Raw genomic sequence first — 26,724 nt, 5'->3', positions numbered from 1 at the left:
ATCCTTCTGGAAGGATATCTATGAACAGCCGCAGCCACTAAACTTAGACACTCCAGCCCTAGCGCAGTTCGAAGCTTTCAACAGAGAGCTTCAACAGCCTGAGCTCAATGAACTGCACAACCCGATAACCCCGGATGACGTTCAAAGGGCCCTTGTTGGATCCAAGAACCTTGCTGCTCCAGGCCCAGATGGGCAGAACACTTATTGGTGAGAAAAACTACCAAGTACCCACCGCCATCTGGCCAGAGTTTTCAACTCATGGCTGGACGGAGAGCAGCCGATTCCGGATTGGTTTGTCGAGGGGCGGACCGTTCTTATGCCTAAAAGCGGAGATTTGTCGATTCCTAAGAATTACAGACCGATAACATGCTTAAATTCGTGTTAAAAGTTGTTTACAAGCATCTTTTACTCACGAATACTCACCACAGTTGACCGAGTGTTCGAACGGATATATGAGCAGAGAGGGCCGAAGAGAGGAGTCGCTGGATGTAAAGAGAACCTGCTCATCGATAGATGTGTAACGCAGGACTCGATACAATGTAAGCGTAACCTCTCTATGGCCTGGATCGATTAGCGTAAGGCATTTGATACAATTTCGCATGAGCTCATCTTGCATTTGCTCAGATGCCTTGCGATACCCGATAACATAGTGAGATGCAATGAACAACTGATACCAAACATCTGGTCAAGCAAGAGTCCAAACAGGGTGAGTCACTTTCAGAAGGGGTGTATTTCAGGGTGATTCCCTCAGTCCCCTTCTCTTCTGCATTTCACTATTGCCATTATCCGTTGCGCTCAGAAATACTCGAGGATATAACTGTGTCACCCCCGGAAATCGGGGGCACAAGGTCACCCATCTGTTTTATATGGATGATCTTAAACTTTATGCCTCTGGAGAGAAGGATCTCCATCAGTCCTTGAGGGTGGTGGAAGAGTACACGCATGCTATCGGTATGAAATTCGGGATAGACAAATGTGCAATGGTTCATCTCAAAAGAGGACGATGCGGGGACTACGGAGAGGATGTGCAGCTCGTAGATGGAAGCATCCTACACCATCTGGATGCCAAAGAGACGTATACTTACGTCGGGGTGGAACAACGCCACTCACAAGAAGTAACAGCAGTGAAGAACTCTCTCCACGGCAAGTATCAGCACAAACTTCGACAGATCTGGTCATCGGAACTGTCGGGAAAGAACAAAGTTGCTGCAACAAATATGCTTGCCGTTCCAATCTTACTCCACTCGTTTGGATTAGTGAAGTGGACTCGGGAGGAGCTGTATCAACTCGACGTAAAGACCCGAAAAATGATGCATCTATATAGGAGTTTGCATCTCAAATCGTCCGTTGCTCCACGGTTGTACTTCTCCCGACAGTAGGGAGGCCGTGGACTTTTGAGTTTGGAGTGTCTACATGACAGAATGGTACTGGATACAGCCTGTTGAGTCGTCAGGAGTTCGGATCCCCTTCTCTGCATGGTCCGTGACCATGAGAGAGCAGGAATTGGAACATTTCTCCTTAGGGCAGATGCCCGAGCAGCTGATGAACGCGGTATAGTTTTCGACTCTGAACGAGGTGACCACAACTCTGTCACCGAGTTGAAACCCGTTCAGCAAAAAGCTCAGATAAAAGCCGCAGAGATCACCTTACTTCTGCGGAAATACGAGGATAAGCCAATGCATGGGGTCTTCTTCAATAACATTGGAGACCTTGGCTTATCAAAGCGCCTGACGTTTGTTTTTCTCAGGTCGACTGGGCTGAAGTCGGACACTGAAGGGTTCATCATGGCTTGCCAGGATGGTGTCTTCAAAACCTAAGTCTACCGCAGTCGCGTGATGGGTATAGAGGTTCCTGACACAAGGTGCAGGGGCTGCCGCGGGACGCCCGAGACCCTAATGCACTTGCTATCAGCATGTCCAGCATATGCGGTTTCGGCCTATATTCATCCACTTAACGTGACCCTAAGAGTGCTATATTACCATCTACGGCACTCTTACGGTATTGACTGAACAACGGTGTTGTCCTTCGCTCCGGGAGATATTGAATCCGTTGTGATGAACGAGAAGTGCCGAATTTATTGGAACTATTCGTTCCCCACCCTCAGGCTCATACAAGCTAATAAGCCTCGACCACCAGAGAGAAACGATATTTGTCGCGGAGTTTTCAGCTCCTGGCGAGACAAATATCGTCAAAAAAGAGGAGGGAAAACGGATAAAATATCGAGATTTTCTCTTCGAACTCCGCAGACTCCACCGAGATCACTCTGTCAAGATGGTTGTTCTGATTATTGGAGTCCTTGGTGGAATGACGCCCTTTCTACTCTCGAATCTTTAAATTATAACGGCTTGCTGCACTAAGGCAGAAATCTTAGCCGGACAGATGCAGAATGCTGCCATTCTTGGCTTACTGCTCTTGCTCAGGGCACATGATTCTCGGACCCAATGATCACTTATCCCACGCTGTGACGTGTGGTCATTAGTTGATAATGCTGGCGCGCCTTCTCGAATGTATCGGGGCTTCGGGGGATAGGGCCTGACCAGCGCACACTATGGTGAAAAAAAAAATAATAACAACTTTATCTGTCTTTTCGATCATTTACATGATATAAGACATGTAATAAATAAAAAATATGGAAATTATATAAAACAATAATAACGGTCCACCGTATAACATAGATTGGACACTTAAGACAGGTACTTAACTATCTGTCTGTTTAAAATCTGTTTTTCCGTTAATTAGCTGTCGCCCCCATACGAACGACAACTCTCAGAAGTTGAGAAACTTGTGCTAAGGACGATGTCTTACCTTTTAACGTGTGATTCCTAACACAGACATGTACATATGAATACAAACACGGATACACATACAACTATATATGTATACACATACATAAAAGTAAATTTATCCTTAACTAGGGTGAAAGAAATGCTGTGAAAGCAATAATCATCATAACAGTTTATCCCTTTCTAAGAATTCTTTTAGGTTAGGTTAGGGCTTATATTCAGAAATTGAAAAGATTTCAAAAACATGGAAAAATTTATCACTCTTTAAACTCATTTGTTAGATCCCGTTTAGAACATGGTTGTCTTATCTGGTCACCTATATATACTTTTTATAGATTTCTAGGCTTAGTAGAGTATACTTTCGACTTCAGGTATCCCCACAGAAAGAAGTAAATCGGTGTGAGATCAGGTGATCTAGCTGGCCACTCCACTGGACCCCTTTTGCCTATCCAAAGCATTGGAAAACGTTCGTCCAAAAACTGTCTCACCCGAACATCAAAATGTGGGGTTCACCATCCTGCTGGAATGTTATTTCATTTTCTACTAAATTGTCGACATTTTCTAAAATTTGTGTAATCATAGGATCTACACAGTCTTGTAATAGATTTAAGTATGTGTTCCATTGAGATTACCTTCAGTGAAGAATGGTCCAACAATATGATTACCAAGAATGCCAGTCCAGACATTCAATTTTTTTGGAATTTGTGAATGTGTTTCCATCATGAAATGAGGATTCATATCAATCCAGTGACAACAATTATGTCTATTCACTTCACCATTCAACATGAAAGAACTTTCGTCTGAAAAACATGTATTGTATAATAGGTTTGGGTTATTAGCCAATTTCTCGCAATTTCTCAGGATTATCTTCGTTTAATTCCTGAACTAGCCTCATTTTGAAAGGATGCAATTTGTAGGCTTTCAAAATCCGAAAAACACTAGTTGCTAATACACCAGACGCTCTAGCTACTTGTCTGATAGATTGTAGAGTATCCTAAAACTGCAACTTCAACGGTCATTTCTGACAGGACGGGATACTTCATGTTTTCAGTTTTGAACAGAACCTGAAGTTCGAAACTTATCCGTTAACTGTTGAACGTATTGATGGCTCACGTTGTGGTCTGGATGATTCGTATTAGATAGATAGATATATTTATTTGATCATGTTATGTATAAAATACATTTATGACAAGTCTATAAAATAAAATAAACAGTTGAAATTTGTAACAAGTTTACAGGGTATATTAACATATTCAAATTAAGTGTGGAGATTCGGCGAGCATCTTCCTTGCGTCAAAAGTGTGTCTACGCACATGTTCTAAATATTCTGAAGTGGAATGAAAACAGTTTTTTTTTAAATATTTTTTTATACCTTTTTCAAAACAAAACATATTCATATTTTTAATATTGGCAGGAAGTGCATTATACAATTTAAAATCATTTTATCAGCCTGAAACGTTGAGGTCTAATAAAATTGCTATTACGTGTATCATGATCGTGTAAACTGGATTGCTTGGGAAACAAGGGGGCTCTTTTGTGAATATCTAATAGGCTTGAGTAAACATACAAAGAAGGCACCGACATAATTTCATGAGTGATGAATGATTCACGGCAAGAATCCCTAAAACCGATTCCAGCAAGAATTCTCAGAGCTTTTTTCTGTAATATAAAAATGCATTGGGCATCACTAGAATTTTCCCAAAGTAGAATACCGTAAGAAATGTGAGACTGTATGAGCGAGCAAAATACTACTTTCAGCGTAGTGAAATTTGTTATTGGTTTCAGCTGTCTAAGTAAAAATAAGGCACTCGATAGCTTACTTTTCAAACTTGAAATGTGGCTTGACCAATTTAGCCTATTGTCCAGAGCAAAACCCAATAATTTGACACACTGGAATTCAGGTAATGGCAGAGCCATAGAAACAATCATGTTTTGTGATTGTTCCTTATTCATCATGAGTTTGTTGACACTGAACCAGAGCTCCGCTTTTTCTTGTAATTCCATAGACTTATCAACAAGAGCTGCATAATTCATATAAGAGTATATCAAGGATATAGCAAATAGTCCACTGTGACATGGCTTTATATAGTTGTAAAAATCATTGATGTAAATAACGAACAAAAGCGGGCCCGAGACCGATCCCTGCGGTACTCCTAGGTCAATCGGCCTCAGCTCAAAAAATGTATTGTTATAAAAAATTCTCTGGAAACGATTATTCAGGTAAGTTTCAATGAAACCCAAAGGAGTGCCTATTACACCATAACATGAAATGCTGTGGGATTCTTGTTATAAATTATAAATTCTTGCAGTGGCTTTAGCACATTCATTATTTCGATAATGCAACAATTTCTATTCTTTCTTCAGTAGAATGAACCATGTTGAAACACAGTGAACAAGGATGACTGAATAATAATTCGTGAAGAAGTGACAGTGGCCAACTATCTACTTTTTGTTCTGCGGCAACTAGATTCAACTAATAAAATAAATTCTACAAATCTAGACGACCTGAGATAGAGAATTGTTCGGGAATTCTAATTGCTGACTCTGGACATCTTTAATAATGTATGGAACGCTTTTGAGAGTAGACTGTATTATTGTATGAAACTAGGTGGAGGTCATTTTGAAAAATTTATCCGTTGACTTTGTTTCCACTGATATTATTTGTTGTTGATTTCCTCATTGAAATGAACGACAGCGAATTTTCTGTTTTTTCTTCAATAAAACGTTCAACATTTAATTTTTTAATAACAAATCAACCAATTAAAAAAAAATTACAATAGTAATAGAGAGACAAAGACCTTCCTAATGAGGTATCTCTCGACCCTCCATGTCATTGAAAAAAATAGGGGGGGTAGTTCCTGACCGCAGGAGGGTGAAGTTTCAGATATGATTTCCATATCAAAATTAGTCCCACTAGAAATAGAAATTGATGTGTTCTTTGATATTTTCGATTACATGTCCGTTTTTGATTTACAGGAGGGGTCAAATTTTGGTTGGAATAAAGATAAAGCACGACAGCATGGGAATATTTAAAATCATAAAGATACAAAGTCGTTTAAATTATGAAGAAGTTACCCATTTAGATAGAGCACACGCATAATGAAAAAATAAGAAATGTGTTCATACATACCAATGCTGAATTATGTTCTTCTAGTGACCTGGAACTTTTAGCATCTGAGAGTAAACGTCGATTCCTATATGCATGTGTTTCTCTTCTATGTCTCTCAAACAGGAGCTGTTGATGCACCAGTTGCAGTTGTTCTTTCATGTGTAGTAAACTATTTTTATCACTACATTGTACGGCCATTTCTACGTACCTTCAATCATAAAAAAATTGTTGAGGGACACAGTGACAATGAAACATTAATGTGTATAAATGTGTGAGCTACTCCAGAAAAAACGAGTCACTGCTTGAAAAAACCTCATCATGTCATGAATAACTAACGCCACTATATATCACCACTATATAATGCAATCAGCCTTTACACTGTGCTGTTATTCTATAGGAGTATTAAAAATATCTTACTAGACGAATTTTACTACAGTTGCGAAGAATTCCTGAATGATTGTAACTGTTAAATGTCTCCATATTATAGGTTTGATATGTGTATATCTGATACATAATTATTTTATTGTTAACTGTAAAGAATATGATGTTGTGGGTGCATTGTTTACTGTAAAAATTATGACTTGCCATATGTACAATTCGTACCCAACTGGTAAATAAAGAATTTTAATCTGAAATTTGAATTTGAATGTTTTCTGAGATAAATGAATCAACTACGATTATATATAACTTTTTACTATGTCCTTCCACTTATAAAACTATATTGAACTTGAACTATATTGACTTATTTGAAATCCGCATATATAATAGAGTTGCACAATACAAGTGTTCAATCACTTAGGTGCCAAACTCAGTAATGTAATCAGAAATTAGTATAGCTAACCAAATCCTCGATTAACTTGCTGAACTATAAAATGTATAGTATATTTCCTAGTAAAAATGTATGGTATATGTATGTATGTATATGTGTGTGTATATATGTATGTATATATATGTATATGTGTGTGTGTATATATCATATCATATTTATTGTATTGTTATCATTTTCAATTGTATAAATTGTATATTGATTTTGAGAATCCTATTGTTACAGTGCTTTTGTATAATATGATTATATTAAATATTAAAATATTAAAATATCGATTTGGAAATCAAGGCATAGCTAAGAGTGGAGTGAATATATTGATCACATCATTTGAATAATAACATATAAATTAAAATTAAAAAATACTTGGGAACTTAAGAGTAACCGGAAATGGCATATAGACGACCATATGATTGATATTTGGTTGTTTTTAAAGTTTTTTCCATTGTTACATGCTTTATATTAGTTTCACTGTATGTATGTGTGTATGTTTGTAACTCTCCTTTTAATTTCATATCGGGATATGTATTTGACGGAATTATTGACATTATTGCTTGATATAATCGCGGGCAGATGGTGCTGTACGTACGTAACCTTGATATTTCTTCATTTGAAAAAAAAAAAATTTATTTATCAACACTCGCGCCTGCTGCCTTATTTGTAACTCTCCTTTGCGCGCCTGCTGTCTTGGGCTTGGTAGCCAATTTCCAGGCTACCTTTCCATAATCGGAAAATATCAATAGCCATTTTTCTAAACAATTTACGGCTGATTGATCCCAAAGTTTAGATAAGATGAATATAGTTTATAAGGATTATAAAAACACGCTTTTATAGCATACGAAACTAAACAATAAGCGCGCCCCCCGCTTTTTTCACAAAAATACTAGTATTTTTCATTCGTTATTGTTTTAAGCATATTGAAAAAATATTTTTAAGTTTTTGGTTCGATGTTCTTTAAAAGTGTGTTTTTTAAACTATTTATTGATTTATACAGGGTGTAACTAAATAAGTGTAAAACATTTAAGGAGGTGATTCCTCATCGAAAAAAAGATAAAAAAACTTCATTGGAGCATCCCTTGTTAAGATACAGCCCCTTAAAGGGGGTACATAAAATTTGTATAACAATTTTTTTCACAAGCACTGAAAAAGTTACAATATTGAAATTAACCTGACGTTTTGTACTACCAAAAAGACACTTAGCCAAAAATTTATTTGGTTTACCCCATGGTTGTAAGGGGTGGAAAACGCAACCTCTAAAATTTATTTCCAATGTAGCTTTTTGTCTTATTATGTCCTGCTGTTTACCATTTAAAAATGTATTTCCGATAGCCTGTTTCATTCTCAACAAAAAATGTCTCTTGGGTTTTTCACTCAAAATAAACCAGTTCGGAGCAAAAAATTATTTTAGGAACAACTACAGAGATACGTCGTCATAAATGCGAAAATACGAAACTAATCTATCTAGTAGGTCGCTATTAGTGATAGTGACAATTAAATTGGTATGACGCTGTCAGTTTGTGAATTTTCGAAATTGAATTGATACTAATTGTGTGTTGTTGTTCTATTCTCAATTTGTTACTTTAAAAATTCACTTGTTTTTAAAATGGAATACACAAATGAGGAAATGGCTGATATGCATTACGTTTACGGTCTGTCGCAGGGGAATGGGTTAGAAGCTTCTAGAAGATATGCTGAAATGTATCCTCAACGGCAGCATCCTTCACATAGAATATTTGCTCGAATTCATCAACGATTACAAGAATATGGTTCATTCGACAAAAGGACGCAGGATTGTGGTCGCCATCGAAAAGTACGAACACCACAGCTTGAGGAAGCAGTACTCAATTTGATTGAAGAACAATCTACTACCAGTACTAGAAAGATTGCTCTCCAGCTAAATGTTGATCATATGACGGTATTTCGAATTTTAAAGAAACAACTCTTACTCTTACTTACTTACTTTTTCATTTAAACCAACAACAGAACCAGAAATAAATGATATAATCAAAAACCTAAAAGCCTCTGAATCTACTGGTAACGATGAAATAAGTCCCAATCTTTTAAAAAAGTGTTCGTCATTTATTGCAGGCCCACTAACTTTTGCCATCAACTGCTCGTTGGAAGAAGGTATTTACCAAGATAGCTTAAAAATTGGAAAAATAAAACCTATACATAAAAATGGAAATAAAACCCAAGTTGAAAATTATAGGCCCATCACTGTCCCAAGTGCTTTTGCAAAGGTTTATGAAAAATGGGTGTCAATTCAGTTGTTCCATTCTTTGATCTTCATAAGCTATTCAATGAAAATCAATTTGGTTTTAGAAAGGGACGTTCAACAACACCAGCTATAATAAAACTACTAAAAGAGCTATATAATAGTCTAGATATGGGTAATCGAACTCTGGGTATTTTCTTAGATCTAAGTAGACCACAGAATTCTACTTAACAAATTGGAAAAGTATGGTTTCAGGGGAAACTCACGTAGATGGTTTGAAAGTTATCTCCAAAATCGAACATAATACGTTGATATAGATCAGTATCAATCTAAACGTTTAAAGTATACTATTGGAGTACCACAAGGCTCTATTTTGGGACCTCTACTTTATATAATTTATATCAATGACTTTGAAGGAAATTTTGTAATGTATGCGGATGACCCTACACTACTGGTTAGTGGTAAGAATGTTACATCCACAGTAGACCTGGCTCACAGGGAAATTTTAAAAGCCCAGGATTGGTTTTCTAGCAATAAATTAATCTGCAATGATAAAAAATCATCCTTCCTGTGATTTAGTTATGCCCCAAATGGTCATGATCACAGTTTACTGTTAAAATCACAGCACGGTTTAATGAAACAGGTGAATTCAATAAAATTTCTAGGACTCACTCTCACTGAAGATTGTAAATGGAATCAACATATTAATGAAATATGTAAAAAAATAACGCCTATGTGTTACTGTATCTATCAACTCAGTAAAATTATAGATAAGTCGGTGGTACTCATGTACTATCATGCCCAATTACACTCAACAATCTCATATAGTATAGTAGCTTGGGGCCTATCACGTGAGGCACAAAGGGTATTTATTTTACAGAAGAGAGCTGACAGAAACATTCAGAGTGTAAATAGACATACTAGCTGCAGAGATCTATTCAAAGTTTCAAGAATATTAACTCTCCCATGCATTTATATGTACCAGCTGTTGATTTCTGTAAAATCGGATTAGCGACCTTTCACCTTCTTAAACAAAAATAATTACTGCACAAGAAATTCAACATTGTTAGAAATACCAAATCATAGACTGGCTAGATCAGAATCAAGTCCAATTTTCATGGGTATCAGGCTATTTAACAAATTGCCAAATCATGTTAGAAAAATGTCACCAAGAAAATTTAAACCATTCCTAAAAAACTTTCTGATTGATAAAGCCTATTACTCCATTGAAGACTTTATAAAAGACTTATCAATATAACTGAAGAATTGAGATTGTCATCTAGGGATGTGAATATATTATAATTTTACCTAGTTATAAGTTTTAATATATGATTTTACATAACTGTTCATATCCTATATATATATATATATATATATATATATATATATATATATATATATATATATATATATATATATATATATATATATATATATATATATATATATATATATATATATATATATATATATATATAATATATATATATATATATATATATATATATATATATATATATATATATATATATATATATATATATATATATATATATATATATATATATATATATATATATATATATATATATAGGACTGAATATATTGACCTGGATTCGTAGTCGTTATAAATCAAATCTGTCAAATTTTCATTAAAAAATATTTGTTAACAACGAAGTTACAACAACTTCAATTTTGGAAACAAAGTATTTGTTTGTAATTTTTATTCAGATTATAGACATATTTGAGATTTGACAACACTGTCATCACCAAGTAGAACACCAGTGAATTTGTACAGTGAAAATCCGAAGTCAACAGCTCAATGCGTTCTACAGTTATAACTCCTGAAAATATGGTAATGTGAGAGATTTGTGGTGCAAGCGTTTTGTAATAAAAATCTGACTACGCCACTGGATTTGTGGATAATATTCCCTTAAAATAATTCATTTGAGTGTAGGTTACGAGAAGTGAAAATTAAAATAAAAATTGAATAATTGAATAACAGAAAATTAAAAGTTCATTTTCAAGTTACGCAGTAGTAGACCAAGTTCAGAATCTCATGTCATGGAATCTCCCAATTGCGCTTTTACCAAATCTTGATAGAATCTTGAAGTATTAATGGTCATACTTGTAAGCTTTTTGGAAGTTTCCCAATAATAAATAATAGTACTTTTGTAACAGCGCACCTGGAAAATCACATTTTATGAGATTCTGAACTTACTCTACCTTCTTCTATAGCTGATGAAAACAAAATGTATACAAACAAGTTTCAAAGTATTTATTCAACAATTAATTGCCATTAAGAAAAAACTGATACTAAAATAAACATTGATTTAAAACTAAACATTCAAATTTTTGTGGCTTCTACCAAACCTCCATTAAGTTCAATACATTTATTGTATCTCTTCCGAATATTGTTTACACTATTTCTTATTTGTTGAACTGTAATTTCGGCACAAGCTTGTCGTATCCTTTGCATGAGTTCAGCTCGATTCGTTGGTCTTGTTCTGTATACTTTTTGTGTCAGGATACCCCACAGAAAAAAGTCTAATATTGTTAGATCAGGCGATCTAGGTGGCCATTCAATTAAGTCACTACCTCGTCCTATCCAATGATTTGGAAACTGGTTATTTAGCCACTCTTTAACAATCCTCGAATTGTGCACGGAACAGCCGTCGAGCTGAAAATATAAATTTACTTGTTCCGCAAGAGGCATTTAATCTATTTCGTCCGATAATTGGTTATTTAGAAATTCCAAAAAATTTTGCTCGTTTATGTTTCCATCAAAAAAATATGGACCTATTATTCTATTTTGTACTATACCACATCAAACGTTAACTTTTTCGGAATATTGACTTTTACAATTTATGATCCAGTGCGGATTTTCCGTAGCCCAATACTGAGCATTTTGCGATGAAACTACCCCATTGGTGCTGAAAGAAGCTTCATCACTGAACATTATGCAGTTTAAAAAATTTCTTGTATTCAGGTACTCGCCTTGTGCCCACAAACAAAATTCCATACGTTTCACTTCATCACCTGCCTTTAAAGAGTGAAGAAATTTAGGTTTAAATGCTCTCATTTTGTTTTGTTTAAGACATCGTCGAATAGTCTCTCTCGGTAAGTTTAAATCCAAACTGGCGACTCGTAAACTTCTGTTTGGGTGGGTTCTAAAATAATCTAAAACAGCACCTTCGTTTAAATTTCTTCTTCGGTGATTATTTTTTAAAATATGTTTGCTGACTGCACCGGTTTCTTTAAATGTTTTGTTAATTTTACTGACGGTGCTTCTGTCAATGGGAAGTCGATTTGGATGTCTGTGATTAAATATCCTAGCTGCTTCTCTTTCACTATGATAATTGTCCCCAGAAATTCTCACAATTTCAATTCTTTCTTCTAATGATAATTGCAAAGCCATTATTAAATGCACGTAACTAACAACTATTATTTTATTTATGATTAACTGTCAAAATCACAGCCTACTGTTGATTTATTATAAAACCTTTGCATAATGAGTTCAGCTTCCTCAAATTATTGATATCTCCTCTAAAATATTGTTTTAGCTGAGTTATGAAGAATTTACAGGGAACAATTTTTGTCCTGCTCTCTGTTTTATTATTGAATAAATGATTTCCATGCTTTAAATCAATTTGATTTTAGCGGCTATGCGGAAGAATGTACTAAGTACTGCATAACTTGAAAATGAATTTTTAATTTTCTGTTATTCTAGAATACACTTCTCGTAACCTACACTCAAATGAATGATTTTAAGGGAATATTATCCACAAATCCAGTGGCGTAGTCAGATTTTTATTACAAAACGCTTGCACCACAAATCTCTCACATTACCATATTTTCAGGAGTTATAACTGTAGAACGCATTGAGCTGTTGACTTCGGATTTTCACTGTACAAATTCACTGGTGTTCTACTTGGTGATGACAGTGTTGTCAGATCTCAAATATGTCTATAATCTGAATAAAAATTACAAACAAATACTTTGTTTCCAAAATTGAAGTTGTTGTAACTTCGTTGTTAACAAATATTTTTTAATGAAAATTTGACAGTTTTGATTTATAACGACTACGAATCCAGTGGTGTAGTCAAATTTGAAAACAAAAATTGCCTAATAAACTTTTGCCGTTTTTTGATAAACAAAAAAAAACCATAGAGTGCCTTGGAAATGAAACTAAAATTGTGAAAGTTAGTGTCAAGATACAGTTTTTCATGCTTAATATTTCAATAAAAAAAATTGAGATTGATTGAAAAATGCACATTCTACAGGGGTGGTTCCATTTTAAATGGGTCACACTGTATATATATATATATATATATATATATATATATATATATATATATATATATATATATATATATATATTGTTATAAAAATATAACATTAGAAGAGTATTTAAAATTTAATTAATTTGATTCTTGATTGTTATTCTGATAGTTCAAATAACTTGAAAATTTTTTGTGATATCAAAATTCTTAGTGCTCCGGCAGATACCTGTCCTTACCTCTAAATCTTACCTCTATTCTTCAAGGTTGCTCAGCTCAATCGAAGCTCATGCAGCTCTCTTTCTCAGGTGTTATGAATAAAATTTTGTATGTCTGTGTTTTTGAAAATAAAACTTTGTCTCAAAGTTAAAGAGCCTGCTGCTCTTCCTCACAATAATTTTGAAATTTCTTCAATTTTGACACTTTTCACTGTTCACACATATTATATTTACGATTTCTGTTACCCAATTTTCACTAATACTAATAATGATTAATTTTGATTACATTTCATCACATTTTGTTTTGAATTTTTCTAATTTTGAATCCAAAATTCATCATTTTTCTTCAAGGTTGCTCAGCTCAATCGAAGCTCATGCAGCTCTCTTTCTCAGGTGTTATGAATAAAATTTTGTATGTCTGTGTTTTTGAAAATAAAACTTTGTCTCAAAGTTAAAAAAAAATATAATGAATGTCAAATTTTTGTAAATGTTTTGTCAAACCAAACTTAAATTACCCTAAAACTGCGCCAAAATACCTTATGCTAAGAAATGTTCCAGTAAATGTTAAATTTGAAACAAAAATATTCTTAGAATTGTGTTCCGTACAGTTAAATTTACGTGTAACGGCAAATTAGTTACTTGAAAACTTAAGATGTCTGTGATTCGTGCATGGGAAACGATTCTAAAAATATCTGTGCTAAATGTCAGTGAATTTTTCGAATTTTCCTAATATTAAATCCAATAATAGTTCTTGTAAATAAAATGATGAAGTTCGTTGATAAATAAAAGTTCAGAAGTTGTGATTTTCACACTGAAAGTTCCTTGTGACTGGAAAACTTTTGATTCGATTTGGAGGTTATGAATTGTTCAAGATTTTCAAAAATGTATTCTTCTTATGGATTGGGAATTATAAATGATATTGTAATACCTCAAAACTGGTACAGCTTCCCTGGATTGGTTTTCCCCTGATTGGAATTTTGAATTCTTCCAGACACTCTAAAATCTCCAGTAAGTATCCTTTCTCGTTATTATTATTTATACTCTGGCTCCTATTGATGGATTTATATTGATAAGAACATGCAAAACGGCCTTTTCTCTTTCTTTTCCCTTTTTATTTCTAACAGCTCTTCAAAAAAATTCGCGTCTGGACAATTCAAAAGCTTCTCTCCTCCTCCTATTGATTCACCCCTGGCAACCAGACAAAATTTTCCTGCCTGCTGCTCTTCCTCACAATAATTTTGAAATTTCTTCAATTTTGACACTTTTCACTGTTCACACATATTATATTTACGATTTCTGTTACCCAATTTTCACTAATACTAATAATGATTAATTTTGATTACATTTCATCACATTTTGTTTTGAATTTTTCTAATTTTGAATCCAAAATTCATCATTTTTCAGAAGTTAACACCTCCTTTTCAATTTATCAATCTGATTGGCTACTCTTTAGTTGCATCCAAATCATGTACTGAGTGTTCTTATCATTTTTCAGATAAAATTCCTAATGTCAGTGTTAATTGAATTTTTGTTATTAATTTGTAGTGTAAATCTGTTTTATTGTATGTTATTATGTTGTATTAATGTCTTTACTGTTTTCGTTGTATTTATCCCGATGATTGATGGCTTCTGGTTAGTTGTACTGTTTGGAAATGATCTGAAATACTCTAATACTGATAAGTCACAACTTTGCCTGATCTGGGCATGAACATTACTCCAAATTATACAGATAAGAATTTGAATAAAGGTAAAGTATCTGGCTTTCTAATAAAATTAAACATCTAAGAATAACTTTGATTTTCACAAACTTTCAACACTGAACTAACAAAATATGTGAACTTTTAACATCAAATTAATAATAATATGAAAAACTTTTAACATCGAACTATCAAAATAAATACAAACTTTTAACTTTTAACTACTAAAATAAATGCAAACTTTCAACTTATTAAAATATGAAAATCTTTAACTTTGAAAACAGAATAATCTTATAAAAAACTTACCATAACAATATATATATATATATATATATATATATATATATATATATATTTCAATGTAAGTTTTCACGGATGGTAGAATATGATGTGTTGTTTTTCCGGGTGTTCATCCGTTGTGTACTATTCGATAGTCGATGTTTCACCATCATCTCAGATGGCATTATCAAGACGAGTTACTGCTTCGCTTCGAGAGGTGTAACTGAGGTGTATATATATATAAGTTTATTTATATCATATTACACTGACTTGTTCTATATCATCGAGTTATGATCCAGAAGAACCAATAAAATATTATTATTATTATACCCTTACCATCTGCAACTAGTACAGGCACTGTTACCGCGAGAATTTCCGAACCGTCTTGAATTTTGCAATTGGATGCTGGAAATGATTAGAAGAAATTGTGACTTTCTGAAGACGATAGAATTCACAGACGAATGTAGTTTTTCTCGGGACAAGATTATTAATTTTCATAATTAGCATATAGGGCTGATGAAAACCCTCACGCTATTGTCGAAACTAACCATCAAGAAGAGTTTTCTCTTAAAGTGTGGCTCGAAGTTATTGGGGATGATTTAATTGGGCCTCATTTTCTACCTCTCCTATTAAATGGTAAGGCGTACGTTAAATTTTTAAGAGAAGTGCATCCAGTACTGCTGGAGGAAGTTCCTTTGGGCGTCAGAAGGGATATGTTTTTTATGCATGATGGGGCTCCCGCCCATTTTAGTCAAGTAGCACGTCAGCATTTAACTGAAACATATGCAAATCAGTGGATAGGTCGAGGAGGACCACAGAACCGACCCGTTCGATCCCCGGATCTCAACCCTCTCGATTTTTCTATTTGGGGCCATTTACAGCATTTGGTTTATCGTACTTCTGTTCGCCATGTAGAGGACTTAAGAAACCGCATCATCGATGCGTGCAGGGTAATCAGAGAGACTCCAGGAATATTTGAGCGAATACGTGGCTCAATGCGCTGACGTCTAGACGCATGCGTAATGTCTGAAGGTAGACATATTGAACATTTACTATGATTTCTACATGTTGTGTATTTTGTTATTAATAAATTAGTTTTATTTATTACCCTTTAACCGTTTAATGCAGGTACATACTAACTACAAAATAACAATAAATCCAGTTCGCATTTATGACGATGTATCTCTGCAGTTGTTCGTAAAATAATTTTTTGCTGCGAACTGGTTTAATTTGGGCAAAAAACCCAAGAGATATTTTATGTTTAGAATGAAACAGGCTATCGGAAATAAATTTTCAAATGGTAAACAAATAATAAGACAAAAAGTTACATTGGAAATAAATTTTAGGGGTTGCGTTTTCCACCCCTACAACCATGGGGTAAACCAAATAAATTACTGGCTAAGTGTCTTTTTGGTAGTACAAAACGTCAGGTTTATTTCAATATTGTAACTTTTTCAGTGCTTGTAAAAAAAATTGTTATACAAATTCCATGTACCCCCTTTAAGGGGCTGTATCTTAACAAGGGATGCTCCAATTAAATTTCTTTATATGAAAGATCCTATCTTTTTTTCGATGAGGAATCACCTTCTTGAATGTTTTACACTTATTCAGTTACACCCTGTATATAAATATGCATATAAATATAATGAAACAATTATTTCAAAACTCACCTATCTAAAATATCATAAATAGAAGAAGGAAGTATTCGGTCATCAGAAACGGTAAATGGCGCTGGACTCGAATCTGAACTACTTTTGATTTCATTATTCTCTAAAGATGGGAAAACACCCAGGAACAAATGCTCATACGGCCAGAAATTTTCAGTTTGCGTTGCACAAGAATTCAGGTTTTCACGAAGCCTAATTTCAGGTAAGTTCAATCCATTAACATTTTCGAAATCACCCTCAAGTTTTTCCTCAGAATTTTCTTCATCAGTTTCATCTAATGGTCTACTAATATTGTCTTTTGTTGGATTAACAGGACTTTTTTTCATCTCAGGACATGACACCGCACGCCTCACAGTTGTACTGCTGGGAAAAGAAATACCTTAAACAGTAAGAAAAAAGCTATTAGATAATTTGAACTGATGCGAAAAAATGAGAGCGAATCATTCCTCATGTGAGCGGATTTGAAATACTACACTCACTCAATTGTTTAATAGTCCAGAACTCAAATTATTATTTTCGAAAGTGATAAGGAAGTTGACTTATACTTACTATTTCCTGGACTGCTGCCGGTAGAAATTTCCATTTTATCGAGTTCGGGATTACACTGACTATGGTGCCGTAATCGCCGAACACGCTTTGAAAATTTATTTATTGATTTAGAGTTTGGCATATGGAGACCCCCAGCGGTACAAGGTGACCCGTGTTCTTCTTCATCTCCTAATTTATCATCGGAAACTAAAAAAATCATGGTAAGTGTACTCAAATGTTGAAATAATTTGTAAAATAATTACAGAATCAAATACTTTCAGGTAAAATATGAAAAACTGACCATTATCAATAAAAATTCCGCCAGGCCTCAAAATTTCATCGTTAAATTTCCACTTCTTAACTGTTATTTAGCAGTACTATGAGAGCAAATAACCTTCTAGCCTTCAATTTTTTTCGGTTTGGAGGAAATGACCGCATTAAAATCATTAAGAGTATTCTTTGGTTTTCGGAGCACACCCAAACGAGGCCCTAGCCAGGGGGGGATCAAGGGGCATTGATCCCCCCGAACAATGTGAGGATTTTGTGAGGAATACTAAATAAGGGCGCGAAAATGTGAGTATTACGGCAGCTCAAAGTAAGTAATTTTGACATCTTACATTGGCAACACCGCTTATGCCGTTTCTGCGGAACATATAAGAGCCCTGTCGAGCACGCAGACGCAGGCGCCACTCGGAAAGCACCAGGCCCAGACAATATAACAAATCGAGCACTGAAAGTGCTGCCGCGAAAGGGTATAGCAGCCATAACCAACATCATAAATGCTATACTCAGATTGCAACACTTCCCGTACCCGTTCAAAGAGGCAACGGTAATCCACATACCGAAGTCCAAGAAGAACCACCTGTTTCCAGCGAACCACCGGCCAATTAGCTTACTGCCACCCGTAAGCAAAGTGGCGGAGCGTGTCATCCTGAAGAAACTGGAAGAACAAACTAGAGATTTAGGGATCCTCCCCAACGAACAATCCGGTTTTAGATCAGAACACTCAACAGAGCTACAAATCCTGAGGGTAGTGGACTTTGCGACAGAAGGATTCAACCTTGGCAAAGGATACAACACCGGAGCTATCTTCTTAGACGTCTCCAAGGCGTTTGACGTTTGGCATGACGGGCTACTGGCCAAGATGAGCGATTTTGGATACTCAAATCCAATGGTAAGATTAATTCAGTCTTTTCTAGCTGACAGGCGATGCCGCTGCAAAGTAGGAGACGAATTATCAACAGTTCGACTATTGGAGGCAGGAGTCCCGCAAAGTGCAGTCCTTTCACCACACCTCTACTCCGTATACACGGCAGACGTGCCCAAGCCAGAGAACAACTTTAACAAGTTGGCACTCTACGGACGACACGGCCCTGCTGGCGAGATCTAGGAGTCAAGCACTCGTTACGAGATACCTACAACAACAGGCAGACAGATTAGAGGAGTGGGCTATCCTGTGGAAGATCAGTATCAACCCTGACAAGAGTCAGGCGATACTGTTCACTGACATACCTTGGGGTCATCCTAGACAGAAAACTAACATTCCAGGCCCACGTACAGCAGAGAATAGGAATGGCCAGACAGGCCAGACGACGCATGGCGCCGATCATAGGAAGAAATAGTAACATGGCATTGAAAGTCAAGTTACTAATGATCAGAACGATTCTAATGCCAATAATACTGTATGCATGCACTGCCTGGGGCCAGTGTGCGCAGACATACAGGAAGAAGATCCAATCGTTTATGAATGCGAGCGTAAGGGCCGCTGTAAAGGCACCTTATTATATACCCAATAGATTTATATACAGAGACTTAGACCTGGACACGCAATATGTGGAAGTGTATATGAGAGAACATGCAGAAAGCACGTTCGATAGAATCAGATCGCACTCAAATCCAGCGTTCCGCGATCTACACGATGCGTTAAATATGGATGACCCCAGATTCCGAGACCGCCCCCGTTAGTCGCCGTCAGGCGACTTAGGTAAGTATAACACTAACCAGATACACTCTCTTCCAGGTAGGTTCAGCGAAGAACACTTCGACCGCGATCGCGACTCTAAAAATTTTTCTTAGATGCACTGAGAAACGCTCGATGCATTAACACAAAGCCGCCGGTTAGTTTTTGGGGGCCCCCATGCTTAAATTCAGTTAGGAATAGTCAGATAAAACAACGATTCGATAAGAAAGTAAAAGTACCTAAAGGCTGACTTTCGACCAAAAGAGGTCAGATGTCAATCTTGCTGAAGTGCCCATCAGTAAGTTGAGGACCGCTCGGAGAGCGGGGGTGGATGGAGTGGAGTATCAAGTTTTGCTCACAAATTAGTTGTGGGGCGAAGTTTTTACTTCAGGGCACTCAACCCGGGAGGGGCGCAGCGTTATAGAACAGTGCTTTCAAAAAATTGTTCTACAGCGCGATCAAGTGGCGAGTTACAGAAAAATTGATAGCCTAAAAACCTTCTCTATGAAAAATTACCTATACATGTCAAGTTTCACATCCATTTTCATATATCAGATAAATGTAATGAATTGATAAACAATCTGTGCAAAACTTATTGTTAAATTGTGTTGTATTGCCAAACATGCGCCAAACTGACTGACTATTATGAGAAAACAAGTATAGCTGAGGCACCAGTCAATCTAATAATAACACCGACGATCTTCAAATATGACTCAACCTCTGACGGAAGCACCAAACTCTTACAAAGGTTCGAAATAGATGAAGACTTCAATGTAGCAGGCCACTATTATAATCCTCATGCAGCCATTGTTCACTGTGGTTCTGGCGTTGAATCTCGCCATTATTACGCATTGGTCAAAGATGAAACAGATTGGTTTAAATTTGACGATAGTTGTGTCACTAAGTGTTCTAGCCATGTCTTGAATTTATTGCAGCCTCTGGAGATACCCTACATTTTGTTTTACTAAAAAGAGGACAGTATATAGGCTAGGAGAGTTCCAAATCAAAATCGCATGTATTTTCTTATGGAGGTTCATTCTGGCAATTTTGCGACCAATCAGAGCGCTTCAAATTGTCACGTGGCCCAGACGCATCGTCGCGAGTACACCAATCAGAGCGCTCCAAATTGTCACGTGACCCAGATGCATCGTCGCGAGTACACCACACTGGCGCCACCTATGAGTCACTAGCTGAACTATCTATTGGTTGCAGAAGGACACTGTGAACACTAATCCTAGCGCCACCTATGAGTCACTAGCTGAACTATCTATTGGTTGAAGAAGGACACTGTAAACACTAGACATATGGGTGTTGTCATGCGATGCAGTATGCGCAGTTGCCGGTTTTATGATGTCTGTCAATACGGATCAATGTCTGTGCAACTGTCAAATGTCAATGAGGATGTGGGACGGTGTCTGTGAGGGGGAAACGTCGGGGTGTTGCCGACTTCAGGGCTAACCTATCAGTGTTATCGAAATCGACGCAGGATGGAACGAGTATCGTAGCGATTCAAGCATGAAACTCGGTCTCCTTGGGACTCCGCATCACCCCTCGGCCCCCTTGTCACGTTCCAGTCACATGATTTTAATTAAAAAAAGTTTATAGTTATGAGATTCGAACCTGGATCGTTCGCGCCGTAGACATTGTCCTTAGCCTCTACACCATCGTAAGATATTGAAGTTAACTGCGAATGGAAAATCAAGATCTTTAGATGAAGTGGTGCTGCAGGTCTTTCCGGGTTTTCATGCAGCTGAAAAAGCAAATGCGCCACTGGAATCAATGAAGTCGCCCCGGAGCGCCAATTAATTTTTGTTGTTTCATAATTTCATGATTTATATTACTTTCTTCTTATTAAATTTATATCCCTTAAAAAAAAGTTTTAGATGTTGAGCCAGATCTTATTGAAGTCTAGCTAACTTGGGCAGAGAAATGCCCGTGCGTGAAAAAACTGGTTTTCATCATTGGATGAAAGGTACTCAGTTGCCAAAACGTTAATCAACTTGATAGTTGGAGTATGCAGAACATTTAATTTTGGTAAATCAAATCAAACCATTTTTGACTCATAATCTGGGGCGAAACTACTAGAATTATTAAACTCAAATTATAAATTTTCAGTACATACCATCCTCTAAACATTGAGAAGTTGAATCACTTTCTGAAGGTCTGTCTAATTTATTTCTACCAAACATGGTTAGGACTTCTTCATCATCTTCATGGCTAACAGGAGATTCGTTTCTTTGGTTTAAATTAGAAATCTTTGATTCATGACTTGTTATACACTGTGGACTAGAAGGTTGTGGTAAATGTTTGCTCTTGGGTAAATCTGAACTGGTCTGGGTTGCACTTGTAACCTGAAAATTTTAATCATTTGAACAGAAACGAAAGAAATCCCGTTTCAATAACAAAACAATTATCAGGTAATCAAAAAAAAATCAAACAGGAAGATGATATTTTCATCAGAAAATTGAAATGCATTTCAACTAAATTACTACAAGACAAACTGTGGTATGAATTTTCCTTTAGATATGATTGTTCATACAGCTTCAATGTGCATTCGACCAATCACTGACAATTTTTAAACGTCATAATTTACAATATATTGGAAATTTTATGATTGGGAAATTGTTATAAAACATTTTTCCTGGAGTCACCATTCTCAACTGAAGATTTGTAATTGTTTGAATAAAGATGTTTTGAAGACCTCTATTAACGAAGGTTCTGCTGGTTAGGCCCTTTCCCTGAATCTTCGATACAGTCGAAGGGTGCACCAATGAGGTAGGTGATCACTGGGTTCGAGAATCGTGTGCCTTGAGAAGACTCAATGAACGAATTCGCCAAGATTTCTGTCCAATTGCTGCAAACTGGTATTATATTAAGGTTCCAGAGTAGGGGGGCATCATTACGCCAAGGACTCCAACAATCAGAGCCATAGTTTCAATAGAGTGGTGTTGGTAGAATATGTAAAGCCCTAAAAGTTGCGAATTTCGGCAACGATCACAGTTTCGGCCGAAACAGAAACTTCCTCACAAGGATTATGTTTTGAGGAAAAAATAAAGAAAACGTTATTATAATCAGCCAGTCTTTATTTTTTTATCTTTAAATCACAACGTTATGCAGTCTTTGACGTTTTTACTTATTGATAATCAACAAATCAACATAACAACCCCTTATTTAAGAAAAAATATTGATTGTACCTTAAAAATACTTGAAATAGGTGAGGTGTTTATTTGAGCAGGTGTAGATTCTTTTTGTAATAATAATAATAGTAATAAGGAGGATCGAAGAGATGAGTCGCTGGATGTAAAGAGAACCTGCTCGTCGATAGATGTGTAACGCAGAACTCGATACAATATAAGCGTAACCTCTCTATGGCCTGGATCGATTACCGTTAGGCATTTGATACAATTTCGCATGAGCTCATCTTGCATTTGCTCAGATGCCTTGCGGTACCCGATAACATAGTGAGATGCAATGAACAACTGATACCACTTTGGCGAACTCGCTTCACCATAACATCTGGTCAAGCAAGAGTCCACACAGGGTGGGTCACTTTCAGAAGGGGTGTATTTCAGGGTGATTCCCTCAGTCCCCTTCTCTACTGCATCTCACTATTGCCATTATACGTTGCGCTCAGAAATACTCGAGGGTATAACTGTGGCATCCCCGAAACCGGAGGCACAAGGTCACCCATCTGTTTTATATGGATGATCTTAAACTTTATGCCTCTGGAGAGAAGGACCTCCATCAGTCCTTGAGGGTGGTGGAAGAGTACACGCATGCTATCGGTATGAAATTCGGGATAGACAAATGTGCAATGGTACATCTCAAAAGAGGACGATGCGGGAACTACGGAGAGGATGTGCAGCTCGTAGATGGAAGCATCCTACACCATCTGGATACAGGAGAGACGTATACTTACCTCGGGGTGAAACAACGCCACTCACAAGAGGCAACAGCAGTGAAAAACTCTCTCCGCGGCAAGTATCAGCACAAACTTCGACAGATCTGGTCATCAGAACTGTCGGGAAAGAACAAAGTTGCTGCAACAAATATGCTTGCCGTTCCAATCTTACTTTACTCGTTTGGAGTAGTGAAGTGGACTCGGGAGGAGCTGTATCAACTCGACGTGAAAACCCGAAACATGATGCATCTATATAGGAGTTTGCATCCCAAATCATCCGTTCCACGGTTGTATTTCCCTCGACAACAGGGAGGGCGTGGACTTTTGAGTTTGGAGTGTCTACATGACAGAATGGTACTGGATACAGCCTGTAAAGTCGTCAGGAGTTCGGATCCCTTTCTCTACATGGTCTGTGACCATGAGAGAGCAGGAATTGGAGCATTTCTCTTTAGGGCAGCTGCCCGAGCAGCTGATGAACTCGGTATAGTTTTCGAATCTGAACAAGGTGACTACAACTCTGTCACCGAGTTGAAACCCGTTCAGCAAAAAGCGCAGATAAAAACCGCAGAGATCACCTTACTTCTGCGGAGACACAAGGATAAGTCACTGCATGGGGTCTTCTTCAATAACATTGGAGATCTTGGCTTATGAAAGCGCCTGACGTTTGCTTTTCTCAGGTCGAGTGGGCTGAAGTCGGAAACTGAGGGGTTCATCATGGCTTGCCAGGATGGTGTCTTCAACATCTTAGTCTGCCGCAGTCGCGTGATGTGTATAGAGGTTCCTGACACAAGGTGCAGGGCCTGCCGCGAGGCGCCCGAGACCCTAATGCACTTGCTATCAGCATGTCCAGCATATGCGGTCTCGGCCTATATCCATCGACATAACGCGGCCCTAAGAGTGCTATATTACCCTCTACGGCACTCTTACGGTATTGACGAGACACCGGTGTTGTCCTACGCTCCGGGGGATATTGAATCCGTTGTGGGGAACGAGAAGTGCCGAATTTATTGGAACTATTCGTTCCCCACCTTCAGGCTCATACAAGCTAATAAGCCTGATGTAGTCCTTCTCGATCACCAGAGCAAAACGATATTTGTCGTGGAGTTTTCAGCTCCTGGCGAGACGAATATCGTCAGAAAAGCGGAGGAGAAACGGATAAAATATCGAGATTTTCTCTTCGAACTCTGCAGACTCTATCCAGATCACTTTGTCAAGATGGTTGTTCTGATTATTGGAGTCCTTGGTGGAATGATGTCCTCTCTATTCTAGAATCTTAAAATCATATCGGCTTGCCGCACTAAGACAGAAATCTTAGCCGCACAGATTCTCTCAGGGCACATGATTCTCGGACCCAATGATCACTTACCCCACGGTATGGGGAGTGGTAATTGGTTGATAATGCTGGCGCGCCCTTCCGAATGTATCGGGGCTTCGGGGCATAGGGCCTGACCAGCGCACACTACGGTGAAAAAATAATAATAATAGAGTTTATTGCCCAACTAACAACTATGTTGCAAAACTAACATATTTGAAGGATTAATACTATTTGATATAAGATAAATACTATTTGATATAAAAAACATAAATGACTTATAGGTACGCACGAGACTTATTTTTAATTTTACAAATACTGCAACAAAAAATATCGATGTTAGTAGAGAGCTTGTTCGCATTACGACATATCAGATTGATTGATGATTTCAACATTAAGTTAGTTTATGTCCTTTTGCACAAAAAAGTATTGATGTGCCTAGAAGATATTCTTGGAACAAAGATATCAATTTCTGATAAGAGTACAGGACAATCCAATTTGCCATTCAATAGATTATACAGTGCGCATCATAAGTGTTACCCCCCCTATCTAACTCGTTACTGGACTATTGTAAGGAAAATCGCCGAGACACGTCGATTTTTAATTTCTACAATGTACATTTGAGTATGAACAGTTCATCCCTAATTTCATCTCTTACTGGAGGGGAGCTACCCTTTTGAAAAATTCAAATAGCATGGGGTGGTGAGTGATAGCTCATTTGATAGGGGTTTTATTCTCTATTCAATCGTGCAAACAATTACATCACAAACAGGAAGGCAACTAAACTATCACTAACTTTTTCTGTTATTTACAGTAAATGTTCAAAATGTTCCCCGTTGACCTCCTGGCAAAAATATAGTCTATTTTTAGTTTCAGTCCTGATGCTTTGCAAAGTATTGCGAGTAATTGTTGCACACACTTCCGTAATCCGCGCACGCAACTCCTGAATGGAATAACACTGAGTCTCGTATACTTTAGATTTTAGGTAACTCCATAGAAAGAAATCTAAAGATGTTAGATCTGGTGATCTTGGGGGCCATTCCACAGATCCTCGGCGCCCGATCTATCGTCCTGCATAAACAGTATTCAAATAAGTCCTTACAGCAACTGCAAAATGAGGAGGAGCTCCATCTTGTTACAGAATAATGTCCATGTCAAATTCCTCTAAATTGTTTTTGACAGTTGCCACTATCAGTGGATCTATAACTGTTTCCAGCATTTCCAAATAGAGGGCACCAGTCAGATCTTCCTCAATGAATAACGGACCTATGCTATGGTCACCCAGTATTCCTGCCCACACATTAACTTTTTGGGGAAACTGGGTATGAGTTTCACGAAAAAGTCGAGGATTTTCATCGAACAAGTACCTCAGATTTTGTCTATGAACGTGACCGTTTAAAAAAAAGTAGCCTCATCACTGAAACAAATGTGTTTAAAATAACTGGGATTTTGCAAAATATTGTTAGAGACAATTTCACAATATTCTAGACGGCGCGGCGGTCTGGATCATCGTCCGTCAGTTCATGCACCATTTTTATTTTGTAGGGATGAAATTTATTTTTCTTTAGAACTCTCAATACCGTCATCTGCGAAACCTCACAATTCAAGGCAACAGTTCTACTCGATGAAGACGGATTATTCACAAACTGGCTCATAATGTCCACTTTTTTATCTTTCGCTGTAGTTGATCGCCCAGAACGTGTTTTATTTTGCACACTGCCGTTCTCATAAAATTTTTCCACCAGCTGTTTGAAATAATGTCTATCAATACGGCGATCTGGAAAACGTTCATTGAACATTCGTACAGCCTCATGATAATTGCGATGAGCCTCACCAAAAATAACAATCGCTTCGCAGTTCTCATTTAAAGCACGTGGTACAACCATTGTGGGAAGATGAATATCAAGCCCAACTAACAGTTGAACAAACTGGCACGCTTTCCGTGATATCAG

The 26,724-nt window shown here is 36.9% G+C and overlaps 1 protein-coding gene across 3 annotated transcripts in view; it reads right to left on the bottom strand.

Moving 5' to 3' along the window:
- The window catches only part of Tsc1 (tuberous sclerosis 1 protein hamartin), a 135,633-nt gene that overhangs the window by 28,659 nt on the left and 80,250 nt on the right, over positions 1-26,724 (bottom strand). For all 3 annotated transcript variants that reach the window (XM_074186658.1, XM_074186660.1, XM_074186659.1), the window contains 4 exons: positions 21,682-21,910; positions 17,621-17,806; positions 17,075-17,450; positions 5,914-6,100 (listed from right to left, as the gene is read on the bottom strand). In XM_074186658.1, the coding sequence (XP_074042759.1) occupies positions 5,914-6,100; positions 17,075-17,450; positions 17,621-17,806; positions 21,682-21,910 (978 nt within the window). The remainder of the gene's footprint in view (positions 1-5,913; positions 6,101-17,074; positions 17,451-17,620; positions 17,807-21,681; positions 21,911-26,724) is intronic.

Source organism: Leptinotarsa decemlineata, unplaced genomic scaffold (genome assembly GCF_025532065.1).
Source record: "Leptinotarsa decemlineata unplaced genomic scaffold, Ldec_3_MD MMD2_P_RNA_scaffold_4, whole genome shotgun sequence".
NCBI lineage: Eukaryota > Metazoa > Arthropoda > Insecta > Coleoptera > Chrysomelidae > Leptinotarsa > Leptinotarsa decemlineata.
Note: the sequence above shows the minus strand (reverse complement) of the source record. Positions and strands in the feature narration are given on the sequence as shown.